Source organism: Pelophylax lessonae (genome assembly GCF_965119305.1).
Source record: "Pelophylax lessonae genome assembly, chromosome: 6".
NCBI classification, from domain to species: domain Eukaryota; kingdom Metazoa; phylum Chordata; class Amphibia; order Anura; family Ranidae; genus Pelophylax; species Pelophylax lessonae.
The window spans coordinates 22,319,229-22,344,224 of NC_138773.1; the positions used below are offsets into that span (position 1 = coordinate 22,319,229).

A 24,996-nucleotide genomic window follows, 5' to 3' on the forward strand; every position below is an offset into this window, starting at 1 on the left:
TTCGGAAAGAGGTAGGGAGTCCATAAATGACTTCGGCATTTGGGTGGGGTTGAGAGGGAGACACATGTGAGGAGGAGCAAGATGGCGAGTACCGGAGTGAGCCGAGCATGGAGGCTATCCCATGTGTTGGTGGAGATCCTGCGGCGCATACCGGAAAGCCGACATCGACCCTGTGGGATACAGGGGTGCAGATGGTGCCCAATGGAAGATTAACATTGTGCACCGGAGGAGGCGTGGAGCACTTGGACCTGGTATGTAGTCAGTGTCTGAGTGTTACCATGCGGATGCAAGTTTGGGGCCAGGGCAGGCACTGCGGCAATCTGCTGCTGCTGGTAGAGAGGAATGAAGGTCAACCCAGAAGATTGAGTGTGACATGGGAGACCGGGGTAACTCATGCCCTGTCAGCTGCGGGAGCGGGACCCTTTGTGGGCAGAGGAAGAGGAATCCTTAGAGTGCTACGGGAACTAGGCTCTATGCAATCTGCCGGTGATATAGTGTGCAAAGTGAGGGAAACCTGAACTTCCGAGTCTGTGTGCATGCAGGTAGTGCGGGCCGGGGAGCGGCCACCTGATGTACAGAAAGCTGCAGTGGCAGCAACAAAGTCTGCTCAATCAAGGCAGAGGGGAATAGATGGCCTGCGGTGACCGGGGCTGCAAGTGTGAGCAGTGAGGAAGAGGCTAGGGTCATCAATGTGGGGTCTCCCAGTTTCCAGCATCAGTATGGATCCTTGGAGGAAGGGTTGGATGTGTGGAAATCAGAGGAAGAGACCGAATGGGACTGGGGGTCAAGTGACCGGAGCAGTTCAGCCAGTCCAAGTGTTCCTGATGAGGAGACCAGGGATTCCGTGGTGCGAGGACAGTGCGCCAGGAATCTGGGGTTCTGTGAGGCCTATGCTAATCGGGTCCCAGACCTATCCCCACCTCAAAACTATGCCCTGGCTCAGGATCAAAATGAGGCCTATGCCTCCCTCATCAAAAGAGAGGAGACCCTATATTCTCCATCTGGGAGAGGTAACCGGAAATTTCTCCCCAGATTCTCCAGAATGCAAAGATGGATATAGCGGAAGGTGGCCTTAGAGTATGGGTATGACTATCCCTATGCACCACGGGAGGTCATGCTAGAGATAGAGGCCAAAAGAGAAGCCTGGTGTGATGAGGCTGTATGGGACTTTCTCTTTGTCCCCAAACCCTATCGCAATCAGTCTAAGCTGGACTTGTGGAAGACCTTCCTGTCGGTGAAGGGGCAGTGGAATCATGGGCGGGCTATCTACATAGACCGGATAGAGGTCCGCCGCCCAGACGGATCTGGCCAGGCCTGGTCAGTCAGAGTTCAGGATGAGGAGGGGAAAGTTGTGCGGATCCCCCATCTAGATTTCTACTGTTGAGAAGAAACTGTTGAACCAAATTTAGGCTGGATAGCCTATGCTCATTGGCTGAGAGACATACAGAAAGAACAGTTCCAAGTTCAGTTGTTGCTGGGGCTTATGCCCTATTCCCGTTATCCCCTCCCCTTCTATTCTTACAGAAGGGGCTGAGGAAGATAAAACACACCACTGGCTAGTGGACTCATTCCAGGTGGCCGACCCTCTAATTTTCCAGGAGAAAAGGACTGCATGCTGCTCAAAAGATCCCTTGGGCCATCGGGCCATGATCACTGATTTCAAATGGTACAGAGTTCTAAGTGAACTACCTTGGGCCAGTGACAGAACTTTGTGAGGGGCTACCCGGAAGAAGTGGGCAGCAACCTGAGAGTCTTTTGGTAGGGGGTGTCCTGGTGCCAGGGACCCCTAAGGAAACTACTAACCTCTACAGGACTGATGGGTTGCTCGGGCTTCGGCAATGAAGTTCCTGTTGGAGGGGAAAACTGGGTGCTGAGTGTGCCAGGAAAGGGACACTGCATAGTAGGTAGTCAGTGGCAGGGTTTAGGGTCCCCTCGGAGGAGCGATGCTGAGCGCCAGGTTAAGACTGACGGATGGAGTACCTACTGGATCGCCTAGTTAGGGATGCTGGGTGAGAAGGCCGCCCACTCGGAGAGGGTCTTCTCACCGCAATAAGCTAGACCTGAGGTTATTCCAATATGTATTTGCAGAAGTGTCTAACCCTTTCCTTTTCAGGTTGCTTAGGACTGTAGTTAGTCAGTCAGGATGATGTGTCCGCCCACCGGTGCAGAGTTTTGCTTGGTGGGGGGTGCATTGCTTTAAATGCACCCAATATGTATTATGTTTGTACAGCAGAGATACTTATATTTTTTCATGTAATTTATTTCATGTACATTTGTTCTTTCCTTTTCCCCCATTCCAAGTTAGTGGGATACTCCGTGGATTTTTTACGGTAGGAAATGTTTTCAGGGGGCGGCTGCCCCAGAGCCAATGGGACATGGCTCATTTTTGGTGGGGGGTGGATGTAGCACCCTCCTAGATAGGTGCTAGATAGCGAGTGTAATTTGCTCTGCCTGCTTATCAGGACAGTCGCAGATAAAACCATAGTTGCTCTGTCTGCTTATCAGGGGAGCAGGATTTCTAGTCAGGCCTGTTGCATGTGTTCATGTGTGATTTATCTGGTCTGATGGAGTTTCCACACTGTGTCCAATAGGGGAGCCTGTTGGACAGTGGAGGAAACTCAGCCAGTGACACACCGGCTTTTGTGGCAGTCCATGTGGGTTGGCACAAGCAGTGGTGCATCCTGGGATATGTTATAAAAGCCAGGGGCACATATGACAGGGGGTCTTTGGGTGGGAAGCCAGGTCCCAGGAAGAGGGTATGGCTGTTTCTCCTTCTGCAGCTGGGAAAAGTGGTCACAGGCAGTCGGCCTGGTGAACCTGAAGGTGTTGCTGAACGCAGAGGTCCAGTGGATGCTGACAAGTGGAGTTTGGAGGCAATGGTGGCTCTGGAAAAACAGTGTCCGTGAGTACAGAGGAACTTGCCCAGGGGTCTGCCAGGAAGGGGACCACTCCAGAAGCTCCGGTAGAGAAAAGGGGGTTTCTACCCGCTGAATAAGAGTACCATATGCGGTATTCTGGTTCCGAGCCCGGGCATAGTTTGTAGGTGGGGACAAGTCAAGAATCCTTTTTACATATGCCTCGCAGAATTCCAGTCTTTGCGCCAACTCCCCTCTTTCTATGGCCTCCTTGGCCTCTTTATCGATAGCAATAATAACTTCTGGACCTGGGGGGCTGCTCCCAGCATCTGACCCCCAGTCATCGATCCCTTCCTCAATGGATCCATATTTGTGTTGAAATGATGGGGATCCTAGATTAACAATTCCAGCTTCTTCCTCACTACTAATATTGGTAGGTAAGTCCGCAATGGCGGCAGGCCGCACTGGTTGTGGAATTGTAATAAGGGCAGACCCTGCTGCAGCTGTGACTGATGCACCCCCTGGCCATCTCCCGGCCGCTTGTACCGGCATGCATCCTCTTCCCAGAGCTCCCAGTGACCCAGTCCCTCTTACTGATAATACTGGCCCACTGTCAGTGTGCATGGCCTCCAGCTTCATCATGACACGTGTCATGCCCCTTCCACCCCTGCGGAGGAACCTAAACTCCGATTCGGTCACCTCCTGAGTGAACCCTGACTCCCAAGAAACACGTATCTTCTTAGGCTGCCCTTCACTCCACTCTGCCCGCAGCAGCAGATTGCCACATGGCCAACACTGAACCCACGCTTGCACCGTCATTGTGATACTGGTACATTGTGGACATTCCATTCCCAGGTACTCCAGGCCGCCACCTGTGCACAGCGTGAGTCCTCCTTCAGGCACCATCCGAATGCCTGTGTCCCATATGAGTGTCTGGCTGGGATGTTGAGCCTGCTTCGTTATCTGCCTAGCAGGTTCTCAGCTCATCGGTGAAGTAACTCCGGTCACACACTTTCTCTCATTAGCATGCTCCATGATGCTTTCTCCTACACGTGTCTCCCTCTCAGCCACACCCGAAGGGGGGGGGTGTTAAATGGACTCCCCTAGTCACTCCTGATTGGCTGGGTGCGACCGATGTCTCCACCCTCTCTCCTTGTATGGCGGTGGCTCCTCCTGCTAGGCAGTGCTGTGTGGATCATGCTTTCCCATGCGGTAAAGTAACTCTTCCCCTGCCGTGCTCTTTCTCTCCAGCCCACAGGGAAGTTACTGCAAAGCGGACCACGTCCCTCGCCAGACGTGCATCCACTCCTCTTACTTGCACCCGGGCCACGCTTGCGCCTCCCTCTCCCGGAGCCAACCGTCCCTTGCCAGGCAAGAGAATTATCCCGCTGTCATATGCACAGTCAATAGTCCTCTCCCCAACACATGTGCAAGTAAGGCCCCCCCATACTGTCTCCAAAGATAGTCCCACTGCTACCCCCAGCATTGGCCGACCGCAATCTTCACAGTATCCATGCACTCACTGTATAGAGCAAATGTCCCGCTGTCATAAGCATGGTAAACATCAATCCATATAGCTTGTAAGGACACCTGGCCCCTGGCACCTCGCTTCCCGTGCCCCTGGCCGCCATTTTCTTCGTCCCTCCCTGGACCTTTCTCCGTTAAGCAGTTGAAGCTTTTATTCACCGACATGAACCTCTTCCCTGCTTTCCAATGCCTGATAGCAGGGTACATGTCATAATCAAAATGGAAGGTTCCCACCATTTTACAGAACTGACTTGCGTTGCCACGGGCAACCTTCCATGGGCACTTCAATCCTCATCCCACTCTCCCTGCCTCCCGCAGTGCTGACCTCACACTTGGCTTGAGACTTTAACAGAAGTTCCGGGCACAAAAATTGAGATTTTTGGCATTTTCTTTGGCTGTTGCCAGGGGCAACCAACCCAGTAACCCTTGGCAAAATCCTGGACGAGCCCCCAAATGTAGCAAATTTCCCAGCATAGGTGCTGGATGTGGGTCTGCCAGGGTTACCGCTATCAACAACAGCACATTTAAGCATGTTCTCTGAGTGTGAGCACTGAGACAAGAAACAGTCCAGCATTTTTTTTTTTTTTTTAGGAACTTGGATAGGAGAAGGGAATGAGTGGGATACTCCTCTGGCTCGACTATACACAATAGATTGGGACTCTGTGAAAAATGTCTTCTTGACGCTGACTTGACGCTGGCAGAATGCTGGTCAACGCCCGTTGGCACTTGTTAACTCTGACTTGCTGTCTGTGAACTTGAACTGACTTCTGTCACTTCCTTGTGACTCAAAAGTCCTTTGTACTGCTCCCTTTAGCCTTCCTGGCTGAAGTAGCTACTTGTAACTCTGCTGCAACTCTTAACTCTTCAGGGCTCAAAGACTGGCACCCTCTTTCTCTTCAGGATCTAAATAATGGCACCCCCTTTCTAATTCTTCTGCACAGGCTAGCTGGCTCCTGGATCCCCCCCGACCTCCTGGAGTGGTCTCCTATCCCACGCAGACCCCGGGGCAGTTAACAGTACTCACAACACTGCTTTCCAAGAAACTCCGACCCCAACAACTCTGCACGGTCTTCAGCACACTGGATCCCTCTCTGCAGCTCAGCTCAACCTTCCGTCTTCAAGGCCGACCGCCAAGGACATCTTTCCTCTCGCTGACAGGAGGAGAGACAGCCGTCACCCTCCTCCTGGGACTCTGCTTCCTGCCAAAGACACAGCGATATGTGCTCCCCTCAGACTTTTACCCCCTCCCAGTATGCATTGCGGCAGAATCTGCCCTCTGGGATAGATACAATTCCCAGAGTGCTATTTGCCAGGTTTCTTCCACTGCCCAAAAAGAGCCCTCATTGGATACAGTGGGGAGACTCCACAGACACAACAGTCACCCCTGGAAACACATGACAGCCTAGCTGAACAATAAAGGTCTTTCTGATAAGCAGTCAAGGCCCCCCTCTATAGTTTGCATAGCACCTACCTAGGAGGGTGCTACAGTTATAATTATTATTATTTTTTTTTTTTTTTATGTAAAAAACAATTAAAAAAGGACTGATTCCCACAGGTTCTCTGTTATGTTTGTGCCCGCTAATAATGATTTAAATGTATTTTTAGTGAAAATAATGTCTTACTATATTCGGGGGGGCCTTGCCAGGTAGGCTGTACAGGGCCCCCTGTGATTTCTAACAGCAGGCCTGAACGTAGCCACCAAGACAGGATGAGTGTTACTGGCAGGCAGTGTTAATTTTGGGAGTAAATTTTTAATTTAGTTTTAGTTATAATCTTTTGACTAAAATGCTATTTTAGTTTTAGTCGTATTTTAGTCATCTGAATTGTTTTAGTTTTAGTCATATTTTATTCGACTAAAAATCTCATACATTTTAGTCAACTACAAATCAAATGAGTTTAGATAACATGTAATGCATTATTTAAACATTTCTCTAGAATTTCCAAACAAATCATATACTCCTGGAGTAAAAATCTAATATGTTATTATTTCTGGTTTTAAGGTTTGAACATCCACTACAGACTCAGATTTAGCCCTAGTGATATGTTACATTTTTATAAATAAAACCAAGTTTCATAAAAAAAGAAACATTTTGCTTTTTGACAAACAGAAGTGCAACTTTAAAATACGAAAACCCCAAAAAATATAAACTCTCTTGGCTGCAATGCCATTGCACATCCTATGAGAAAGTCAATTTTGACGAAACGCATCAGTACCACGTCACTTGCCATCTTACATCATTCTCACTTTCTTCTGTGCTGTTTTCATTCATGGATGTTTGTAAGTGTATATGTACTATTGATCGACCGATATTGTTTTTTTATTGCCGATACTGATATTTTGGTCATCGCACATCGGTATCGGCCAATATTGGCCGATATTTTTGTACATTATAAAAAATATTTTATTTTTTTTTCTTGTGGAGGGATCTGGGGGTCTAAAAGACTCTAAACCCATACTTGTACCCCAGTCCTCTTCACTGGTGCTTACTTGCAAAGCAGTCCTCTTCACAGCAAATTCTGGATGGACCCTCTACACACTGTTTTACACTCTTTACAGAGTCCATTTTTCCATTTTTCAGGCCCATCCAGAGTTTGTGGTGTTAGTATGTGGTCTAGAAAAAAAAAAAAAAAAGTTTTAGGCGTATTTTAGTTGACTAAAATGGTGTTAATTTAGTCAATGAAACCATTTTAATCTACGAAATTACCACTGCTGGCAGGATCACCAAGTGAAAATAAGAAAAAAAAAAAAACCTAGAAAAGGAAAGCAAATGCAACCGCCACATCTAAGGACTGGTAATCTGCAACATATTACATTTTTTTAATTTGGATTTAGATACACTTTAACTCATCAAATGAAGACAGGCTCTCTGCTAATGAGCTGTTTTTAGTTCAATTAGGCTAGCATAGATAGGGAGAAAAAAAGATGAAAAAGAAAATGATCCTACTGGTACATTTTAATCTGACCTCTGACCTTCCCTTGAGTCTTGCACAGCTCCTCTCCTGGACTGAAATCACTTCCTCTGTTATCACTGCACACTGTGAGCTTCTCACAATGTACAAACCCGATTCCAAAAAAGTTGGGACACTGTACAAATTGTGAGTAAAAATGGAATGGACTAATTTACAAATCTCATAAACTTATATTTTATTCACAATATAATATAGATTACATATCAAATGTTGAAAGTGAGACATTTTGAAATGTCATGCCAAATATTGGCTCATTTTGGATTTCATGAGAGCTACACATTCCAAAAAAGTTGGGGCAGGTAGCAATAAGAGGACCGAAAAGTTAAATATACATATATGAAAGAGCTGGAGGACCAATTTGCAACTTATTCGGTCAATTGGCAACATGATTGGGTATAAAAAAAGCCTCCCAGAGTGGCAGTGTCCCTCAGAAGTCAAGATGGGCAGAGGATCACCAATTCCACCAATGCTGTGGCGAAAAATAGCCGAGCAATATCAGAAAGGAGTTTCTCAGAGAAAAATTGCAGAGTTTGAAGTTATCATCATCTACAGTGCATAATATCATCCAAAGATTCAGAGAATCTGGAACAATCTCTGTGCGTAAGGGTCAAGGCCGGAAAACTATACTGGATGGCGGTGATCTTTGGGCCCTTAGACGGCACTGCATCACATACAGGAATGCTACTGTAATGGACATCACAACATTGGCTCAGGAATACTTCCAGAAAACATTGTCGGTGAACACAATCCACCGTGCCATTCGCTGTTGCCGGCTACAACTCTGTAGACCAAAAAAGAAGCCAAATCTAAACATGATCCAGAAGCGCAGGCGTTTTCTCTGGGCCAAGGCTCATTTAAAATGGTCTGTGGCAAAGTGGAAAACTGTTCTGTGGTCAGACGAATCAAAATTTGAAGTTCTTTGTGGAAAACTGGGACGCCATGTCATCCGGACTAAAGAGGACAAGGACAACCCAAGTTGTTATTAGCGCTCAGTTCAGAAGCTTGCATCTCTGATGGTATGGAGTTGCATGAGGGCGTGTGGCATGGGCAGCTTACACATCTGGAAAGGCTCCATCAATGCTGAAAGGTATATCCAAGTTCTAGAACAACATATGCTCACATCCAGACGTCGTCTCTTTCAGGGAAGACCTTGCATTTTCCAACATGACAATGCCAGACCACATACTGCATCAATTACATCATCATGGCTGCGTAGAAGAAGGATCCGGGTACTGAAATGGCCAGCCTGCAGTCCTGATCTTTCACCCATAGAAAACATTTGGCACATCATAAAGAGGAAGATGCAACAAAGAAGACCTAATGCCTCGTACACACGCAACGATTATCGGCCGACCGATCGTCCGACTTTTGTCCAGAGTGGTGTTTTGTTGGTTGGAATGTGCCTAGACTGCACACAAATTTTCTCGGCCAACAAAAATCTACTTCAGAAGTGATGTCATGTGCTGGTTTACTTTCCGTGTGTTTTTTCTTCTCTGAGCATGCCCAGTCTTGCTCATCAGATTTTTGTCTGCCTAAATCTGTACTGACTGACGGAAAATCGGCTGTTGTGTCGACGGCCAACAAAAATTTTATAGCCTGCACACCAGATTTTATTCGGCCGAAAAGTCGGAGTCGGTTGTCGAAAGCATCATACTAGCAAGCCGAAAATCGGCCGATCGGACGTTGGCCGAAAATTCCCGGCCAATAATCGATGCGTGTGTACGAGGCATAAGACAGTTGAGCAACTAGAAGCCTGTATTAGACAAGAATGGGACAACATTCCTATTCCTAAACTTGAGCAACTTGTCTCCTCAGTCCCCAGATGTTTGCAGACTGTTATAAAAAGAAGAGGGGAGGCCACACAGTGGTAAACATGGCCTTGTCCCAACTTTTTTGAGATGTGTCGATGCCATGAAATTTTAAATCATTTTATTTTTCCCTTAAAATGATACATTTTCTCAGTTTAAACATTTGATATGTCATCTATGTTGTATTCTGAATAAAATATTGAAATGTGAAACTTCCACATCATTGCATTCTGTTTTTATTCACAATTTGTAGAGTGTCCCAACTTTTTTGGAATCGGGTTTGTATGATCTTTTATATGCATGCCAGAGTAAACAGGACACGGATGTAACAGGACAATCATGTATCTGGAGTAAGAATGTATTTTCTCAAGGTGCGGTGTCCCAACCATTGTCTTATTGTGACATACAGGCTCACACTGTGTATATATATGATGTGTGTTACCTGCCAGATTTCAGACCCAGGACACAACCCAACATATCGACCCAGACCCAAACCAACGTACCGACTGACCCCAACCCAGAACCAGGACACGACCCAACATACTGACTTATAGAGTCTCACGCAAGTTGGAGGACCCAAATTTATTGGAAACTACACTTTGCTTTCTGTGAGTATTTACAGTTATTCCTGCCATTATTGGCTGCCATTATGACAGGCACAGTACTAAACATGTAATTTCTCATCAGGTAAAAGATGGGTCGGAGGAGGTCATTCCTCACCCCCTTTACTGTGCTCCTCGTTATACACATAGCCTACCAGGCTGCCGAAGTGGTGCCAAGGAATCAAGACAACAGTAAATAAAATCAGATATTTATGATATGGTCTTTATTAAATTTGGCAGCATCTCCTTTAAACATTTGCTGCCTTCAATTATTAAATAGGTCATCTGTAACATGTTCTAAAACTCAGCAACCGCAATCATTTGTTGTCTATGTGTGTTAAATTTTAAAACCCAAATCCAGCCCAAACTTTTTAACCATAGAAGAAGCCCCATAGTATCTCAATGGGGATATTATTTAATCTGTATGTAAAGCCAACATTTGCAAACAAGGAAATGCTTTCTGTTTCTCAGGGTACAGCTTACACACAATAAACGTTTCAAATGTTCCATATAACTTGGCAAATCTTCACTTTTTGAGTTCAGGTCTACTTTAATGCATCCTGCATCCTCTGTTTCCAGTTAATATTTGTTCGGAAAGTTGTTACCCCCATGACTGCTCTGATGTGTGGGCTCAAGATCTGAAGAAAGATGGAGTATATCTCATTTACCCCGAGGGACTCAAAACCCCCATACCCGTATACTGTGATATGACCGGAAAAGATGGACCCTGGACGGTGAGTACTCACTAACCCAACTTTGATCCCAACCATTATCATCCTCTCAACTATTTTGAAAAGTGTTGACTTCGTTGGATGTCTTTGAAGTTCTCATTCCTCTAGATCAGAGTATAGCAGTGGGTATTCATATTCTACTAGACCGGTTCTGTAATGTTAAAGAAAATTCCCTGCTCAGCCAAGTGTCTTCCTTGATGCTAATGAGTGTCCAGAACAAATCTCAGTATTTAAATCCAGAACGCTGACAAACTTCAAATGTTTTATGAGGCCATAGTGCCAACGTTGAAGCAAAACAGTAAAGAAAAACCTAATTCACCAGGTAATTGTGTTTTTTCTTTACTTTTTACAATGATTTTTTGCACTATGACCGCATTAACCATTTGAGCTTTATTGGTAGCGCACTGGCAGTTTTTTTTACTGAGCTACTGTTGGCAGACACATTTTTATCAAATGTATTAGACCCACATACTTGATGATAAATGTCCCAGGCACGTACCTCTCAGGGTGAATTCTTGTTCTTGTGTTGGTTAGAATGACGGCACCAGTCACTTTTCTTTAGATTTTAAAGGTTTATTGCTCATGTGCAGAAAAAAATGGAAAGGAGGGTGAAGGCACAGGATACTGTCATGTTTCTTCTCAAAGCACAGTCTCTGGTCTTCCTGATTGACTTTCTAGCTTTCTGTAGTCAACATTGGGCTATATTGGCTGGACACTGAATCTCTTGTTTGGCTCCTTGCCATGAGAAGTTCTAGTGGTGTGACGGGAGTCACTGTGGTTGGGGGGCCCATGGAACCCAGCTTACCTTAGAGAGGTTGAGAAATTGCTGTCTCAGCTCCTCAGGTCCCCCTTATGTGTAAGTCACCCTGTGTCTATAAGGGGCACAGGGAGACTGAGAAAATGATGGACAACTACCTAATGGACACTGAGAATATGCTTTGGATTACTTCAAATGGGACAGTATTATTTATTAACAATATCTCTCCCGAAATATATGAAGCCTATTCCTGGATTGTTTGATTCTGAACTATACATGCTCATTGAAAGAGCTGGTCACATTGGCCTCTGTTCCATGTTCTTCAATGTAAGAGACGGTCAGTCTGTTACTAGTGGTCTCCTGCTATTGTCTGTGTATTGAAGTGTTATGTGTTTTCTGCTAAGCATGTATGTCCCATTATATAAAACAATGTATCAATATCTTCAGAAGTAAATAATTGAAAAGTCCAACACATGAGCAGCGCTGATAGAGAGTGTGACCCCCTTTATATAGAATAGTCTGTGAATAAGCAAAGTCCTCCAAATACTGGATCAATACAGTGAATGCAAATGAAGGCTTCCACCACACCTCGTGACCCCTAAGGCAATGCTCACTCACCAGACATGTATGATAAAAACAGCCTTTATATCGTTAGACCAAACCAGGTAAGGACAAATCCAAACTGCTGAATCTCGATATCTCCCCATTCACAGACCAGAGAAAGGCACATAATCTATATCCCGGCTCGTCCAATAAATGTGTGTAGAGTGAAATATAAAACATAAAGGGCTCATAGGGTAGTAGTTCAAAACTATTTATTGACTAATCAACCCACAGAATCCCCCACTCTATGCACTCACATGAAACAAACTAACAAAAGGCATGTAATACAATGTATCCGATAACAGCAGCAGTGGCGCTGCCGGGAAGCTCACCGCTCCTCTCCAGCTCGTCAGCCTAGGGAGGAAGTATGGGTATGTTCTCTGATGTTTCGTCATCAAAGTTTGATGACGAAACATGTCAGGGCGTGAGCACGCGGCCACCCCGACTTCAGCATTGTGACGAGCTGCAGAGAACATTATATAAAGGGGGTCACACTCTCTATCAGCGCTGCTCATGTGTTGGACTTTTCAATTATTTACTTCTGAAGATATTGATACATTGTTTTATATTTTGTTTATTTATAGAGTAGCAGCTTTATGCATATATGCACTTTTCTATTGATTATCTCCTAAGCGCGGGGTGATTGTGGTATTAATTTGTTAATTTGGTCATTTATTATCTCAGTCCTTTGATTTTATGTATGTCCCATTGTTAATTGTTAATTGTTAATCCCAACATTGTCTGGGTGGACATTGTGTCACCTAGGCTGGTTTAAGTGCTGAGTTATTTAGCATGTTAATTACAACATTGTCTAGGTGTGGATTCCCAGTCACCTATTGTTTCTGTCCAGATGGCTAGTTAATTAGCTCAGGTTAATTATGTTTTCGGTTAAAGTTTGTATTGTTAGGGTAATCTGATTAGGAGGGGGATATCCTCCTGGTGGGGTATACATTCTGTGTGAGTTTGTTCAATAAAGAGTTACAGATCTTATACATCTATTATCAGCTGGTCTTGCATATTGCGGCTAAAATATCTGATATCTATGTTCAAGACTGGAGGAAGCGGTATACTGACGGAAGCACACAAGCATGTCGTGCATCGGTTCCGTCACAAGTGGTATCTCAGATTTGTAGTTCAAGGCAGGACAGCAATGGAGAAGTTCCTGTGCAGGGCCTGTGCAAGGATTTTTGTTAACATAGGTAAAGATACATTTTGACACCCAAAAGTGGAAGCTCAGCTTATCTGCCTCCTCCCCTCTACGGTGCCACATTTGGGACCTTTCGGGGGGGGGGGAGGGGGCGGGTACCTGTTTTTGACTGGTACCGCTGCCCACTTCCGGGAGACAGCACTATGGCGAGGTCACTCGGAAGTTTGGCCCCCCTTCCCCTGCAGCCGGGCCATTCAGAAAGCGCAGCATACTTACTGCATGCACAGTAAGGAACCAGCTGTGAAGCTGCAAGGCTTTACTGCCGGTTTCCCTTAGAAGCAATGGTGGCGGCAGCACCCGAGAGCCATCACTTTTTATGCCCACTGTGCACGGACCCTTAAATTTCCCAGCACCTCTTTGAGTATGTTGTTCTGGAGCTTTTCATATCTGTCTGTGTCCCTGTTGCAGAATTTCCCTCACTTCCTGTCTGCTAAGACCATTGTCAGCAGGACAGGAAGTGAGGGGAGCCCTGTTTAAAGGAGCCCCAGATAGAAATAAAAACCCAGCAGGAATTTTAATCCTTCCAAGTCTATCTGCAACTAAAAAAAAACATTTTTAGCTTGATATATACTTCCATGACCATTAGAATGTAATCTGTGTTGTTGCAGGTCTTTCAGAAGAGGTTTGATGGAAAAGTGAGCTTTTATCGGGGCTGGAAAGAGTACAAAGCCGGGTTCGGAAGAGTGGATGGAGAGTATTGGTTGGGTAAAGGCTTTGGTCTTCCTCTACTTTACAATCCTTTCTTACCATGTTCCTCCTATCCTATTCTACAGCAGATTGGTGGTGGTGGTGTTGGGAGAAGTGGGGGTGTATATCCATATTTAAGTAATTTTTTGGTTTATTCTGTTAACTAATTTATATCTTACCACTTCAGGTTTGCAGAATATCTACCTCTTAACCCTAAAAAAGAGCTATCGCCTCCGAATCATCTTGGTGGATTGGGATGATGTTGAGCGTTTTGTAACATATGAAGACTTTGCCCTCTCCCGTCTAGCGGTTGACCCCGAAGAAGATGGATACAAACTATACTTGGAGGGGTTTAAAGAGGGTGATCCGACCAAACCTGCTGGTAGGCAGTACATTTTTATTTTAACTTTTTTTTGTAAGGTCTTCAACTTTCACAGGTTTTCTGAATTTATCACACCATTTGGGCAGTGCTGGGATGGTATTTTACCACCATAATGCCATATGTATGTTGTTTCTCCAATTGTTGGTCATAGAGGTCACTGTATATTTTAAATGCTTTTGCTAGGACAGAGAGCAAACCAATAGACTGGTATTTGACAGAATAATATATTGTGTACTGTAAGAACCAGTTGTAACAGTTCTTAATCTTTAAGTAGAACTATAGGCAAAACTTTTTTTTTTCATTTTGGATAGAGCAAGGGAGAATTATAACCCCGGCCAGATTTTTTTTTCGCCATCTGTGTCCCATTGCGGATATTTGCCTTCACTTCCTGTTCCATAATCAAGCAGGAAGTGGTAGGAAATCCCTGCATAATGAGGGAATTCCTTGGGAACCCCCAAGTCACCAGAACTAGTGTCCTTATAGGAAGATTTCCTCCCTATTATTTTTCTGGGGACAACCCAAAATTAGGGATTTTCTTTTACATTCACTTTTAATAATAATGGTAAATAGAACAAATAGAGAAGGTGAATCTCCTTAAAGCGGAATTCCGGGCACAAAATCGACCTACTTGATTTTGTGTCCATCCGCTTGCTCTTCTTCACCTGAAAAGGAATTGGATAGTTAGGGTTTTTTTTTTTTTTTTTTTTACTTACCTTGTAATTGTAGATAGAAATACTCACCTATTTTCCACTTCCTCCCTCTGTGGCCTCGGCCCGCGCCGTCACTTCCGGTTTGCAATGATTCCTGGGAGCTGAACATCATCGCTCCCAGGAATCAATGCGACGGCACCGGCCCCGCTCGTCACTTCCGGTGCGACGCCACATTCCCTCCTAAACAGCTTCTGGGCATGCGGCGCTGCACCGGAAGTGACGACAGGGGCCAGTGAAGGCGCATTCTGGGAGAAGAAGACGCGGAAGAGGACGCAGAAGAGGAAGCGCTGGCTTCAGCTGCCCACAACAGAGATGGCAACGCTGGAGAAGAAATTTTAAAAGTGAGTATTTCTTCTTGCAGGTAAGTGCGAACCGGGACAGATCAGAGGCTAGCCATTGTGGAATGTACTAGTCCTGACTGTCCCGGGGGTATGTTCATTGAAAAAATGTTTCTGTACCCGGAACTCCGCTTTAAGGGGAGTACAGGCAGCAATAAAAGCTGACAGGTGTTCTACTCCCTCCCCACAACATCCAAAAAAAAGGTTTGCCAGCTAGAATTAGTCATCATCAGTCAAATGTCTTCCTTCGCTCAAATGAGTGTCAGGACAAGTTCTTTCTATTGCCTCCACACCACACAGCACCCACCCACAAGCTGTTTGTTGAGTGGTTGTTTGGTCTCCCCAATGTACAAGTCTTTTCAATGCTCACTACACTGAACTACATATGCAAGAATTTTGCTTTTGGCTGGATTCACATCTATACATGTGCATGTTCCTATATTGCTTTGAGAAAACGGGTTGTCTTGCTTGGACATGCACTACCTCTCCCATCAGAAGCTCCTATAATGTCCATCGACAGTTGAAAAAGGTAAAATGAACTTTTTATTACCAATCCAACGTGAGCTAGTACTTTTAAAAATATTGGCAAGCCTCTGCACATGCATAAACATATGTGGAAGTGAGGGTGCCCCTTCTATTGCAGTACCGAATAAAGCAGATACAAAGACAGCAGGCACAACCCCAAGGATTCCCGTTAGACCCAATATAATATATTTAGCATGTAGAGGTGTGTGAGCTAATTGGTGGACTGGACAGAGCTAAAAAATACCTTATATGGGATCAGATCACCTTACATGGGATCAGGGCAAATTAAAGCGGAGTTCCGGGCACAAAATCGATCTTTTTTTTTTGTGCCCGTCCGCTTGTTCTCCTTCACCTGAAACAGAATTGGATAGTTAGGTTTTTTTTTTTTTTTTGTACTCACCTTGTAATTGTAGATCGAATATACTCACCTATTCTTCACTTCCTCCCTCTGCGCCGCGGCCCCGCCGTCACTTCCTGGCTTGCAATGATTCCTGGGAGCTGAACGTCATCGCTCCCAGGAATCAATGTGACGGCACCGGCCCCGCTCGTCACTTCCGGGGCGACGCCGCATTCCCTGCTAAACAGCTTCTGGGCATGCCCAGAAGCTGTGGAGGAATGCAGTGCCGCACCGGAAGTGACAAGAGGGGCAGGCGCATTCTGGGAGAAGAGGACGCGGAAGAGGACGCAGAAGAGGATCGCGCCGGCTTCAGCTGCCCACAACAGAGATGGCAACGCTGTGGAAGAAATGTTATAAGTGAGTATTTCTTCTTGCAGGTAAGTGCTAACTGGGACAGATCAGAGTCTAGCCATTGTGGAATGTACTAGCCCTGACTGTCCCGGGGGTATGTTTACTGAAAAAAAATGTCTGTGCCCGGAACTCCGCTTTAAATCATAGCACATAGGATTGCAGCATCTTACATGGGATCAGAGCCCCTAACATGGGATCAGGGCACATAGGATCAGAGCATCTTACATGGGATCAGAGCACCTTACATGGGATCCGGGCACATAGGATCAGAGCATCTTACATGGGATCAGAGCACCTTACATGGGATCAGGGCACATAGGATCAGAGCATCTTACATGGGATCAGAGCCCCTTACATGGGATCAGGGCACATAGGATCAGAGCATCTTACATGGGATCAGAGCACCTTACATGGGATCAGGGCACATAGGATCAGAGCATCTTACATGGGATCAGAGCACCTTACATGGGATCAGGGCACATAGGATCAGAGCATCTTACATGGGATCAGAGCACCTTACATGGGATCAGGGCACATAGGATCAGAGCATCTTACATGGGATCAGAGCACTTTACATGGGATCAGGGCACATAGGATCAGAGCATCTTACATGTGATCAGAGCACCTTACATTGGATTAGGGCACATAGGATCAGAGCATCTTACAGTGGATCAGAGCACCTTACATGGATTAGGGCACATAGGATCAGAGCACCTTACATGGGATCAGAGCACCTTACATGGGATCAGAGCACCTTACATGGATCAGAGCACCTTACATGGATCAGAGCACCTTACATAGGATCAGAGCACCTTACATGGATCAGAGCACCTTACATGGATCAGAGCACCTTACATAGGATCAGAGCACCTTACATGGATCAGGGCCCATAGGATCAGAGCACCTTACATGGGATCAGAGCACCTTACATGGGATTGGAGTACATAGAATCAGAGCACCTTACATGGGATCAGAGCACCTTACATGAGATCATGGCACATGGGATCAGACCACGTTACATAAGATCAGACCACATTACATAGGATCTGGGCACATGGGATCTGTGCACATGGGATCCCAGTACCTTAAAAATCAGAACCATAAATCTAGTTCTGACATTAACGTGGATCTTCACTGCATTTGAGCACCACAAACCAAAAACGTAATTCAATTCAATTTTAATTTTGAATGCAAACTCCCCTATTCATCCCTGTCTCCATGCTTTATTTTAGTGAGAAATCACTTTAAAAACCCCCACCTAGCATTTCTGGCCCTGGCCATCTTGAGTAAGGGCAGATGATTCATGTAGCATTTACTTCCTGCCCTTAGCTCAAGTATGCATGCAGAAAAGTGTGCTTAGCGAGAAAACCCCTCCTCCTCTCTTTCCCTCCTGAAGACTCCTGGGATGTTTGACATCATTTGCCAAGGCAGGAAACGAGGAAGTAACCGAAGAAATGTAAAAAATTAAGTTTAGAACAAGTAATTATGATATACCTACTGTATTTACTAATAGTAGCAACATAATGATTAAAAATAATCACTGTTGATTGGGAAAGTGAAGTTCCACTCTAAAATAAGCCATCAACATAAGCCTTTATAGCTATTTGGAGGACCTTTCCTAGGACACGCCTTATCTTTTAGCCAGGGGTGGCCTTTCCTTGTACCAAAAAAACAAGCCTATCAGTTTTTTTATAAGCAGGTGTTGATAAAATGTCCTGGACCTATCAATGTCAATAAGCTGTAGAGGTTTTTATGACTTGTTTTTAGCTTTATTAGCTTCCCTGAGTCCAGTGTGTGAAGGTGCAGTGTGGTGCGGAGGCAGTAAACTCTCAGAGTCCAGTTGCAGAAAACAAAACTTGTATTATATCTAAAGTTCAGAAATTTACAACAAGACTGGGGGGAAGGTCCCTGACGGTAACACTCACAGTATACAGGCATACTCCGCTTTTAAGTACACAATGGGACCAGAGCATGTATGTAAAATGAAAATGTACTTAAAGTGAAGCAATACCTTTTTTCATTTCCTAGGCAAGCTGGCTGGCCACTAATAGGATATGTTGTAGTCCTGGGTCCCCTCACATCGCTCCCTAAGTTTGGTATCCCTGTCACTTATGGTTTGGGAGTAGTGCCATGTCAAGCTGACCACGATTTCCCATAGACACCAATGTTAAAAACTGGGAGTAATGCCATGCCAAGCTGACCAGGCTGTGTCCGTACTCGCGAGTGTACGTAAAGTGAGTGTATTTAAAACGGGGTATGCCTGTATAACAGCAATGTGTAGTAGAGCAGGTCTCAGATGTGCCAACAATGTGTGTCTTTAGGGGCTAAATGCAGCCTGGCCAGTCCATACCCAAATGGGTTTTCCATACTCTTCTGAAACCTCTCCCTAATGCTAATCACTGTCCCTGACAGACAGGTGACCTGTCTCCCCACTACCTACACGTGAAATGCACGAAAAGCCCAGGAGCCAGGGTCTTAAATAGACTCTGCTTGACCCAAGATGGCCAACAGAGTCACATGGGGTGGCAACATCCAATCAGATAGCTTCTGCAGTGACCCAGGAAAGAATCGAGGAACCATGTTCCTCTTGATTTCCTTTCCCTTTACAAAGCTGCTGCCTTTGAGTGCCACCTGCACTGGAGAAAGTAGACTTCACCTGCCTATGACCACTTGGCTTATATAGATAGAAATTCTAGATGTCAATGGACAAACATTTATGAGTTTTCTACACACCAGCCAAGCTGTTAGGGGAGATCGCACTGTAGGTCATTTACAGCTTGACTAAAATTTAGCCAAATAAACCCACCCCAGTGGATCAGTTTTAGTAGGCCCCAGGAATGACCAGTCCACTTTTATTGGAATGGAAAAGTTTCATTGGAACCTATATTACTGACAATCACATGACAGCTGATCTTGTTTTTTTCTTTCTAACCAATAATTTTTCTGCTGTTCCCTGCAGGGAATTCTCTAGCTGGTCACATTGGGATGAATTTCTCCACGCATGACAATGATAGAGATATCTATACCGGTAATTGTGCCACGGTGTTTCATGGCGCATTTTGGTACAACCAATGCCACGGTGCCAACCTGAATGGAAAATATCAAAATGGTACAACTACAGAGTATGCTACTGGTGTGGTTTGGGCCACTGCTAAAGGAGCCTACTATTCATTTAAGAAGACGACAATGATGATATCTCCATCTGTTCCGAAAGCCTGAAGATATCATTGTCCCCACCAAATTCCTGAAGACTGGGCCTTGTGTACACACATATTTAAGTCATCACATATGCATAAATAAAAATACTAAAACACCTATATTTACCATAAAAGTTATGGTCCTTGAATAAGAACTTTCCTTTAAGAGTCGGTTCACACTATGGCGACATGACTCTGTACTACTTCGGGGGTGACATGTGAAGTCCCGTGCACCACAACTTCGGCGCGACTTGCATGGACTTCATATAATGAATGTCTATGCAAGTCGCTCCGAGGTCGCCCCGAAGTAGTACAGGACCCTTTTTCTAAGTCGGAGCGACTTGTGTCGCTCCCATTAGAACGGGTCTTGTAGCAGTCAATGGACCGCGAGGGACCGCGACTTGTCAGGCTGACAAGTCGCCTGACAAGTCGCGGTAGTGTGAACCGAGTCTTAAAGTCATTAAATCCACTTAATTTAATGCTGAAATTTTAAAAATCAGCCTTCCAGTGAGAATGGCTCTTCTATTAGCTCATGGGTAGGAGAGGGCTGAAACTTTTGTGGGTTTACAAGGCAGAGAGAGACCTGTAGTGGTCGGTTACTAGTCTAGTCTGGTTATCATAAAAAAAATCAGCGCTGTAAGTGCAATCAAAAAATTATATAGAATTATATCTCTGTTATAAATAATACATTAACCACTTCTGGACCAAAAGGATTTCCCTCTTAACCACTTAAGTCCCGGAAGATTTTACCCCCTTCCTGACCAGGGCCTATTTTTTGCGATTCGGCACTGCGTGACTTTAACGGACAATTGCGCGGTCGTGCGACGCTGTACCTAAATGAATTTGACGTCCTTTTTTTCCCACAAACAGAGCTTTCTTTTGGCGGTATTTGATCAGCTGTGCAATTTTTTGATCATGCGCTATAAACAAAAAAAGAGCGACAATTTTGCAAAAATAACAATATTTTTCACATTTTTTATATGAAATTCCCCCCAAAAAAAATGTAAAAATCAAAATTTTTTAACATTTTAGGCCAATTTTTTACCATGCGTTTACTAACAAAGGGAAAGATTTTTGTCATTCTTGTTGTTTTTTTTTTCAACGCGTAATGGCGGCGATCTGCGATTTTTTTTTGCGGGACTATGACATTGGGGCGGACAGATCGGACCCTTGACTGACATTTTTGACATTTTTGGGGGTACCAGTGACATTACTGCAGTAATCAGTGCTATACATATGCACTGTTACTGTAAAAATGACACTGGCAGTGAAGGAGTTAACTGTATTGGAGAGGGAGGGGTTAAGTGTGTCCTAGGGGCGTGTTTATAACTGTGATTGGCTGTGGCTTGATGTGTAAGAACAGTGATCAACGGTCCTACATAGTAGAACCGTTTGATCATCGTTCTTACACAGGGGAGAATGACAGGCGGCTTTGTTTACATCAGCCGCCTGCCTTTCTCCCGCTGTCACGGACGATCGCGGGTCCACCGGGCACAAGCGCGGGGGGGGGGAGGTCCGTGACCGAGCAGGAGCGTGCCTCCGGCGGCGCGTGTTCGCTCCCAAAACCCTTACAGGCTAGCGACGTAGCCCTACGTTGCTCTGCCTGTGAGGGCTGACCGCCGACGTAAATAGTCAGCAAGTGGTTAATGACCAGGCCATTTTATGCTTATTGGAATAAAGCGCCTACTCATTTTCCTCAGTTATGTTTTATGTTTCTCTTTTTGCTGTATGTTTTTCACGAGAGATTATCTCTGTCATGCTATGTCTCTGTTTCACTATGGAAAATTCTTTAATAAAAATATATTAAACAAAAATAACCAGGCCATTTTTTGCGATTCGGCACTGCGTTACTTTAACGAAAAATTGCACGGTCGGGCGATGCTGTACCTAAAACAAATTGATGTCTTTTTTTTCCCCCACAAACAGAGCTTTCTTTTGGTGGTATTTGATCACCTGTGCGATTTTTATTTATTGCTCTATAAGCAAAAAAAGAGCGACAATTCTGAAAAAAAAAAATTTTAAATAAAAAAAAAAAAAAACAATATTTTACACTTTCTGCTATATAACATTCCAAAAAAAAAACATTTTTTTTTAACATTTTAGGCCAATTTGTTTTCTGCTACAGATTTTTGGTAAAAAAAAAAAAAAAAAAAGCAATAAGCGTATTTTGATTGGTTTGCGCAAAAGTTATCACGTCTACTAACCGGGAAAGATTTAAAGCGGAGTTCCGGGCACAAAAAAGATTTTTTTTTTTTGTGCCCCTCCGCTAGGTATGCCGCACCTGAAAAGGAATCGGATAGTTATTTTTTTTTTTTTTGTTTACTCACCTTTTTATTGACGATCGTAAATACTCACCTATGACAGCTTCCTCCTCCAGCGCCGAGGCTCACCCCGTCACTTCATGCCTCGCGATGATTCCTGGGAGCTAAACGTCATAGCTCCCAGGAATCAATGCGCCGCACCGGCCCCACTCGTCATTTCCGGGCGACACCGCATTCCCCTGCTAAACAGCTTCTGGGCATGCCCAGAAGCTGTGGAGGAATGCGGCGCCGCGCCGGAAGTGACGAGAGGGGCCGGTGCAGTGCATTCTGGGACACGAAGACGCGGAAGAAGACAGAGAAGAGGACCGCGCCGGCTTCAGCTGCCCACAACCGAGATGGAAACGCTGTGGAAGAAAATTTCTAAGTAAGTATTTCTTCTTACAGGTAAGTGCGAACCGGGACAGATCAGAGGCTAGCCATTGTGGAATGTGCTAGCCCTGACTGTCCCGGGGGTATGTTCAACAAAAAAACGTTTCTCTGCCCGGAACTCCGCTTTAAGTCATTTTTATTGTGTATATGAAATGGTGCGCTAAAACAAATGATGAATGACAAAAATCAATCAATAGGTGACATGTAAATGAAAGTGATATAAAATTTCACAAAATAAGTGACAGTGGTGAATAATTTCTTATTTACAAACCATCAAAATGTTCATAGAAGTCCATAAAAAACGGGTGATGACTCCAACTTATGAAAAATGAAACAAAGTGCTTTCCAAATCTGGTGTAAAAGCCCACCACCTGGTGAAATTCCTCCTTACCCGACGGAAAAAGTAAGGTGCCAAAATAATGCAAATTAAACTGCAGATGAAACAAACGATCCCACAGTGCTTCAAAATCTCCTTGTGAAAACACCCAAGCAAGCCTCTTACCGGACTACAATCAAACAGCGCTTGGTATTCACTCTCAGGGAACACTGTATTCTACTCCTCATCAACAATCAGGCAAATGCTTCCCAGATGTATAGATCTGACGGATTCTCTCCAACTTGGCAGAAGCTCCATCTAGCTGTTGGTTCCTGAGTAAGTAAGGTCACATGGGTGCTGTCAACGGGTGAGACATTCAGGAAGGGTAAACCAATCAGTGATTCAAACAGAGATCCACTTCTTGTTGCTCCAGATGTGGTTGGTAACCCAAAGCGTCACACTCACTAGCCCTGAATACACAGCGGTCAGCAGTCCCCGTGGTCCCCGTGGTCCGACCACATCTGGAGTATTCTGTCCAGTTCTGGTCGCCAGTCCTCAGAAGGGATGTGTTGGAGCTGGAGAGAGTCCAGAGAAGGGCAACTAAGCTAATTAGGGGATTGGAGGACCTTAATTATGAAGAGCGTCTGCAATCGCTTGATTTATTCTTCTTAGAGAAGAGAGAGGGGACATGATAGCAATTCACAAATACCTCAATGGTGATCTAAGCATAGAAAAAAAGCTATTCAGTCGCAAGGATTGCATGAGGACTCGAGGGCACACAATGCGATTAGAGGAGAAGCATTTTAACCTCAGGCAATGCAGGGGGTTCTTTACTGTTACGGCTACAAGACTGTGGAATTCTCTACCACAAGAGGTGGTTTCTGCGGGTAGTATGGTGGCTTTCAAAAGACTCTTGGACGTACATCTCAAGGCTCAGAACATTCAGGGGTATGAGAGATGATTACGCCCACACACACGTACCCAGGTTGAACTGGATGGACTATTATCTTTATTCAACCTCAACTACAAAGTACATTAGAAGCTGCAGCAAGTCAGAAAGAGCCCCGCCTCATTTCCTGTCTGGAGGAAGTCCCTTTCCCTGGCCCGCCCCTTTTATTCTTTGGATTTTAGTTCTTTATTCATGGATGCTCAGCATAACATGTGGGAGATACCTAGGGTGGTCTTCATCCAAATACAAAAAAAGGTATGTATGGAATGAGAGCGTTCCTCAGAGAAGTTCAGGGAAGTTCAGGGCATCATCCAAAAAAGTGGGATGTTCCCATCACCATGACTACTGTGACAACTTCCGGGATAACCGATTGGACATGGTAGACCACTCTGGTCATATGAGAGGATCCTGATTACCGTATCATTTATATCTGTGCTTCTCCTGATGAAGCAAATTTTAGATTTTGCGAAACGCGTTGAGATCGATACAGCACAGTGTCTGGAATAAATAGTTATACTTTTCATGAAGTTGTATTTTATGTCCTGTACTGATTCCACTGATGAAATTATATTGTAATGATTATTCATGATTTGATTTTATATGTCTCTATGTAATAAATGTATACATTTTTAACCCCTTCTGGACCGTAAGGATTTGCCCCCTTAATGACCAGGCCATTTTTTGCAATTCGGCACTGCGTTGCTTTAACGGACAATTGCGTGGTCTTGCGACGCTGTACCCAAATCAACTTAATGTCCTTTTTTTTCCCCACAAATAGAGCTTTCTTTTGGTGGTATTTGATCACCTCTACAATTTTTATTTTTTGCGATATAAACAGAAAAAACAAATTCAGAAAAAAAAAAAATATATTTTTCACATTCTGCTATATGACATTCCCAAGAAAAAAAAAAAATTAAAAAATCAAAATTTTTTAACATTTTAGGCCAATTTGTTTTCTGCTACATATTTTTGGTGAAAAAAAAATCGCAATAAGCGTATCTTGATTGGTTTGCACAAAAGTTATTGCGTTTACTAACTACGGGAAAGATTTATGTCATTTTTATTGTTTTTTTTTTTTTAAACACTTAAGCCCCGGAAGATTTTACCCCCTTCCTGACCAGGGACAATTGGGCGGTTGTGCGAAAAATGTAAAAATCAAAATTTTTTAACATTTTAGGCCAATTTGTTTTCTGCTACATATTTTTGGTAAAAAAAAAAAAATCGCAATAAGTGTATTTTGATTGGTTTGCGCAAAATTTATCACGTTTACAAACTACGGGAAAGATTTATGTCATTTTTATTGTTTTTTTTTTTTTTTTTTTTTACTAGTAATGGCGGTGATCTGCAATTTTTAGCGGAACTGTGACAGATCGGACCCCTAACTGATATTTTTG

At 44.3% G+C, this 24,996-nt stretch overlaps 1 protein-coding gene across 1 annotated transcript in view; it reads left to right on the forward strand.

Annotated features, from left to right (window-relative positions):
- LOC309558484 (uncharacterized protein) overlaps nucleotides 1-19,767 on the forward strand; it is a 39,878-nt gene extending 20,111 nt beyond the window's left edge. Inside the window, exons 7-11 of the mRNA XM_082261555.1 lie at nucleotides 9,855-9,954; nucleotides 10,342-10,496; nucleotides 13,669-13,765; nucleotides 13,935-14,129; nucleotides 19,410-19,767. Coding sequence (XP_082117681.1) covers nucleotides 9,855-9,954; nucleotides 10,342-10,496; nucleotides 13,669-13,765; nucleotides 13,935-14,129; nucleotides 19,410-19,669 — 807 coding nt within the window. The 3' untranslated portion in view covers nucleotides 19,670-19,767. The remainder of the gene's footprint in view (nucleotides 1-9,854; nucleotides 9,955-10,341; nucleotides 10,497-13,668; nucleotides 13,766-13,934; nucleotides 14,130-19,409) is intronic.
- The last annotated feature ends 5,229 nt before the right edge of the window (nucleotides 19,768-24,996 follow it).